The sequence below is a fragment of the Corvus moneduloides genome, chromosome 2 (assembly GCF_009650955.1).
Source record: "Corvus moneduloides isolate bCorMon1 chromosome 2, bCorMon1.pri, whole genome shotgun sequence".
Lineage (NCBI taxonomy): Eukaryota > Metazoa > Chordata > Aves > Passeriformes > Corvidae > Corvus > Corvus moneduloides.
The window spans coordinates 91,466,001-91,472,654 of NC_045477.1; the positions used below are offsets into that span (position 1 = coordinate 91,466,001).

At 37.0% G+C, this 6,654-nt stretch overlaps 1 protein-coding gene across 3 annotated transcripts in view; it reads right to left on the bottom strand.

Moving 5' to 3' along the window:
• The window catches only part of MGAT4A (alpha-1,3-mannosyl-glycoprotein 4-beta-N-acetylglucosaminyltransferase A), a 662,166-nt gene that overhangs the window by 3,815 nt on the left and 651,697 nt on the right, over window positions 1-6,654 (bottom strand). For all 3 annotated transcript variants that reach the window (XM_032100329.1, XM_032100327.1, XM_032100328.1), the window contains 3 exons: window positions 3,414-3,492; window positions 1,148-1,214; window positions 20-132 (listed from right to left, as the gene is read on the bottom strand). In XM_032100329.1, coding sequence (XP_031956220.1) covers window positions 20-132; window positions 1,148-1,214; window positions 3,414-3,492 — 259 coding nt within the window. The remainder of the gene's footprint in view (window positions 1-19; window positions 133-1,147; window positions 1,215-3,413; window positions 3,493-6,654) is intronic.

Genomic DNA, 6,654 nt, shown 5'->3' on the forward strand with positions numbered 1-6,654 from the left:
ATGTTCTACCACTTCTTACCTCGTTCAGAATTGCCCACACCGCTGAATTTTGTATCACTGAAAGCCGGAATGATGAAATAGGATTTAGGCTGGGGTCAACTGTTCCTTCAGCTACACCATTCTCAAACTTCCCTACAAAAGAAGCAAAAGTACATTCAGTTCAGTCCTGTTCAACAAACTGAAGTATGAAATCCAGAAGATGTATCTGTAGTATCATAATTCACAGGTGAAACCAGTATCATTCCTGAAACAAAAGGCAGTGATTTTGACATCAGATCCAGTTCTGCAGCAGCAAACAATATGGGGCACATCATCAGCACACACCAATCTGAACAGGATTGCACAAGAATAAAAGCTTTGAAACTGTCTAAAGGCATTGACACCTCAAACTCTGTGAAGATTTTGGCACAGGTATTCATTTAATATCATGGAACTAAACATGATGCCTTTGGCTTATGGGTTTTCAAGGAGGATTAAGGACAAGGAATATCATTAATGTGTAACATATTCCTATTTAAAGCATCTTCAATTATATTAGGGTGAGTAAGAATTCAATTTAAAAGCCCAGTTAGACTTCACAGTTAAACCATATAGACAACAAATGTAATTTATTATGACCAAAAAAATGTGCTTCCAATATAACAGGATTGCCCAAGCTGTGTCCAGCAACTAATTAAAATCCATGAGTAAAATTTCTCTTCCTTGACAACATGTATCCAGGCACCTTCCCCAACAGCCACTTGGCTGTTGAAATGCCAGTCTCATCCTACGATGAGACAGCTGATTGTCTGTAGGGTGGATTCACATCCAGGCCAAGCACACAGCTCACACCAAAGTACTTGTGCAGTCACAGGACAGAGGAGGTGATCTTACACAACCTGGAAATGCCTCTACTATAATCCAGGTGATCAGTCCTGGCAGAAAAGTTGGATGTAGCTGCACTACAACTAAGAGTCACAAGAGATCTCTGTTTAGTACATCAGTCTCTGAAAAGAAATAGTGGACACAATACTAAGTAAAGCCTACAGGGTCACATACCCAAAAATGAGTGATCAAAACTCAGGTTTAGGTTTGTTTTACTTTTAATGAAGATGTCTTTTAACAGTTGCAATAGTAAGAATACACTTTTTTTTCTACTGTTACATACCTATCCTGAAGTAACCATCCTCTAAGCGTTTGTCTTTGGTTTCTTTGCTTAATACCAGTTCTTCATTCTGGAACAACAAAGCATAAATGAGATAATTTATTTTGACGTATGACTTTGCCAGAGAAAGACAAATGTGTGTGCACTTTTCTTATATATTCAGCATCCATTTTTTCCAAATAATTAAAAAACAGCGTGGAATATAGTTATTTATAGCCTTAGACAAGCCAACACAAAAAAATTAAGAAAGAGCAGCAGTGTTCCAGAACTGAACAATACTTGGCTTCAAGGGAGAAAAAAGAAGTACTCCAAGTGCCCCACGTAACTTGCATGGTAAGTGCCCTGTGAACAGAATACTTAGCAGGATACTGGCATACACAGTAGGAGAAAAGCAAAGGCAGGATCCTGCCTTGTTTTTCTATGACTTAACAAGAGCTTTCTCTCAGACAAATGAAAACTTGCAGCTTACTTTTTGATCTAAGACTTTGGGTGAGATGGAAAGCATCAGACCAGTGAGGGAAGCACTGCAATTATCAGTGCCTCACTAATATGGACGGGGATTTTTTTAATAAGCACAAAAAAAAAAGTAGAGTAGAGCTTGAGACACAGCTTGAAAATTACAACCATGATCCAATACTGAAAGACCCACTCCAAGAATTGCCCAGGAATTAACTAAAAATGCTTGACAAAACAGAGATTAAATTGATCAGCTTTTTTTTTTTTTTTCCCTGTTTTGAAGTGAGGCAGCTGAAAAAGTGGTCAGGATTTTTTTTTATTTATTTGGAGGACAGGTGTTTTAGTTTTCTTTTGTTGTTGTTGTTGTTGTTGTTTGGGTGTTTGGGGAAGTTTTTTCTTACAGGTTATCTTGAGGGTTTTTTTAGTGTGCTGCTTGAGTCCCAGGCAAATCCAGTCTGGGGGCACTCTGGTTTCTAAGGGTTGCTTTTTGTTTTTCTGAATTCTACTCAAGGAAGATCAGGGTTAAAATACCTGAATGGACTTCTAGCTCTACTAATGTCCAGGGAGGAGAAACAGGGCCCTCAGGAGCTGCTGTCCTCCCACTGGCAATATTTTCTGCTGTCATCAGTGGCTTAGGAACAGGCCAGCTGCAGAAATTTCTGTTTACCTTTTCCACAAATTGCATCAATAGCAATACAACCTCTGTAGCATTACTTCCTTAAGGGATGCTCCAGTTTGATGGACATTTAACAGCCAAGTAAAGCCAAAAACGATGATGCCTGATGCCATTTTTGCTCATTACCTTGTGCATTCTTGTATCTTGGGCTTAGATGAAGTGAGGGCTGCTGCTGTTTTTGTGGTTGAATGTATTTCCAGAGGTCTTGGGAAACAAACCCCTCAGATCTTATAATATCACACGTCATGTTGTATGATTACAATTAAACTAACAAATTTCTTTTTAAGTCTGGGAATACTAAGAATTTCCTATTTTTGCCTGCTCCAAGGAAGGCAGACTGGGAAAATGGAGATGTGAACTTCTCCATGATTCTTTACTTTAAGAAAATAAATTAAAAGGAAGTGGAAAAAAAAAAAAGATTCAACACATGCAATTTTGGCATAGATTTCACGATTCCTATAACCACATATATGGGAGAAGATAGAAATACTTGCTGTTTAATACTAAATAAAATAAACTTGTCTGAAGTAGTATCATAATCCTCTCAGACTTTTGTGATATATATAGTTAGCTCTAATACCTAGATGAAGAAAAAGAACCCATACCATCTGACTTCAAACAAGAATATACTTTAGATAGTGTAGTGCTCTCCTGTGGTGAAACTGACTGATTTATGGGGGAAAAAAATCAGAAATCAGAGGAACGGTACAAATTCTGTTTAACAATCTACATATTTCAGTATCTAATGGGTTTGGATGTGTGTCAATCCCTGAACTAAGACTTTCTTACTAAATCAAAAAGCAGATTCATTTAGGTTTCCCCTTTCCCAAAATACACAGGAGAGGGAAGACTATTTTTTTTTTAAATAGTAGCAATGAACTAGAAGAAAATTACCTTTTTCACCTCCAAATTACCAACAGCACTTGTGCAGACTGCACCCTGAATGAACATCTGAATAGTTACAATAGTGTTCTGTGAACATATCCACTTAGAAGAAGGAAAAGTATGAGACCATCAAAACATCAAGTTCATACAGTTAAAAGAAGCATTTATGTCTCCTCACCCTGTTAAAAAAGTCAATAAAGAGACTTTGCTTTTATCCTGTAATGGAGAAGACACTAATCAAAAAATTCATACCTGAAAAGGCAAAACTTCTACAGTTGTGTTTAGAAGTATGTCTCCTGGATGCTCTGGATTGCCACTGTGAAACAAGTACCTATAAATGAAAAGGGAAAAAAAGACAGTCTACACACATCAGTCAGAATCAGCTGTGTTACTGTCTTACATGTTAATTGTCACATACAGATGTTACAAGGATAAACATTATTTTTATACTGGGCCTACCTCAGCTGGGGCTAAGATGGTTTCACATGTTACTGTAATTGGAAGGGGTCAGGTTTTTCAGTTGCTAAAGAATAGTTGGGCAATGTTGTACAGAGGAAGGGAGTTTGCATCATCTGCTCTTCCCAGATTGCATTACACAAAGCTGTAGTCATTACTGCCTGGCACACACTGGTATCAACTCCAGAAGCAGGAGGCCTGCCTTCCTTCAGCCTCTCCCCAGCACACGTCACCTTCTCCCTGTGCCCACAGGATGAACTCTGCAGATCCATTCTGAACCAGTTCTGGGAACTTAGCCAAGTCAATATTTTGCCAGGTGAGTGTTCCTCAAATGCATCTCTCCACCATAGTTCATTGCAAAATCCCATTGATGATTGTGCCAGGAATTCCCAACCCACATCCACACCCTTAATGTTACCTGAATTCAAACTTCTATTCCAAAGACAGATTTAAGAAAAAAAAAATTCCTCAAAAAAACAAACCAAACAAAAAAAACCCCAAACCACAAAAAGCCTGTTTTTGACATGTATACACACATAAAAAGGAATTTTTAAAACCTGTACAAAGACCCTCACTCAGTTGTACAATTAATTTTTTTTTAATTGGACAGAGTAAGTATGTTTGAACCATTACCTAAACCATCCCTGTCAGTATTAATCAGTGAAGTGTTCAAATTCTAGCTGCCTACTCTAAACAGCTTTTGCATGACTGCACATGTGTAGATAATTTTACAAAAGAGACAGTTTAATTCCTCTTTTTTTATATATAACAGGAACTTCATGTTATTCTGAACACATAGTATGTAAACCAGTAATAATTTTTTTTACCACTAGGTGGAATCAATGCTTGAAAATTTTTCACTGCTTACCATTTTTTCTAGTGGACTAGAGTTAATTCAGAATTACTGTCATAAACTAATTAGATCCTACACCTAACTCAGATACCACTTTTAAGAAGACTATTTTACTTTTATTATGTTTAAATGAATATTTAAAAATCTATCAACACATTTCAAACCTTTCTTCAATTGGAACTTAGATGGTGCTTACTGTTAATTTCTCTTTGACATTAAATATGTCACCAGCCAGAGACAAAATTAGTTCAGAAATTATAACTTGATTAAACTTACAAACATTAGCTCAATTTGGAATTTATTAAGATGCAGTTAGAGATGTAAATTCCAGTTTGTCTTTATCCAATATATCTGAAGCCAGGTTAAGTACCTACCATTAATCCATACTCCATACCTACAAGACAAGTAGAAGAAAACTGCGCTCTAACCCTGCCTCAGAAATGTCTGTGATGATAGAAGTATTTTAAGAAACTGCACACACACGTAGAACATTTTTTTTATCAAGGCTCAGGAAAGGAGTAACACCCCACATTGTGATACAAGAAAGCCACACTGATTTCTATTGCATGGGTTTCAGCAGAACCACACAATTGTACTGCAAAACAGAACTGGACTGAATAAGCCTCAGCAAAGTATGTGTTTCAAGAAAAACAATTTCCACACTGTAGGGTAATGTAAAGGTTAGTCAATTCCAAAGTACACAAGCTACCTAAAACATCCACAGTTCTTCCAAGACAAATCTTGTGACCTTTTCTAGACATTAAAGACATCCAGAAAACCCCAATGCATTATTTTTTCTAGGAACAAGTGTTCATTGTACATTTCAATAGTAAGCAAAACAAAACTCTCAGGAAAGCTGACCGGAAAACTAAAAGTACATTCTGCTGTCTTTTGACCTAATAGATCTAACCAGCCATTCCTTAGTCTGTCAGTTATCCTAAGCAGTACTGGACATTTTTTCTATTGAAAACACTGAAAATTCTAAGGAGACTTAATTTAAGATGAAAAGTGATCAAACATTCACCGTCTAAGGTACTCCCATCAAATGCTCCACCCAAACCACAGACATGCTGCTTTTCCTTAGCACTTCGTTCTGAGAAGACACACCTAAAAATCCACAAAGAAACTCCCTGTGATCACTGTGCTCTCAATGAACAGTAATTGGTTTTGAAGGTTTGGATGGGTTTTTTTTGGGGGAAGTTGGGCAGGAGGGAGGCAGCAGCAGTGGGGGCTTCATTTGTTTGTTTGTGAGAGGTTGTCATTTATTTATTTGGGTTTGTTTGCTTGTTTTTAAAAACAACCCTGCAAGCACACAACCACAGCCAACCATTTTTCCTACTGTGCTATCTTGAGACTGAGACACAGCTTCCTCCCCTCAGCAGTTGTCACTCCATTAGAGCAATGCACTCATGAGTTGGCACAATGCCAAAACAATTTACAGCAGTAATTAATCAAACCCAATTTCCAGATTTCCATGTAATCAAACCTGTTATTTTAGTGTGTTTTCTGTAGCTATCTGTTAATCCATATGCAAACACAAATGTAACACATGCACATGTCACTTTTTAAATTATGTTTAGAAAGGAAGGGATATTTTTATATCTGAGTCTTGCTTCAACACTTGACAGATAACACCTCCTTAGACATTAAAAGTTACACAGATTGAAAACAGAAGCCTAAATACACATACACAGTCAATCCACAGCTATGATAAATATTTTGTTTAGAGATAAAATTTACCAATTAGAAAATTTAATTTAAAATAAAATTTACCTTACAATCAAACAGATATTGTACAGCTCCTAAAGTAAGTGTCATTGGCTATTCTGTCGTAAAACTTGCTTTCCTGACAGGGGAGATTTTCCATGGAGATTCACTGGAAATGGGTTGAGAGAGTAAAACTCATCTTGAAACAAAGGTCAGTTAAACCTCCCATCCCCAAATCCTTGAAATGGCTTTTAGGGAATCTGTCTTTACCTCCCTAAACCTTCTGGGTTTGCACTCTATATATTCCAAGACCACTTTTACATGACTTGCTGTCATGCTAGATATTTAACTAGACAAGAGAGTATTATGGGTTTCTCCCTCGCAGGTGGGGGAAAGACTCTTATGTCCTCTAACTAATGAACTGATTTATTCATCTGATATTTCTTAAGTAAAACAGACTTTTCTAAAAACCACGGA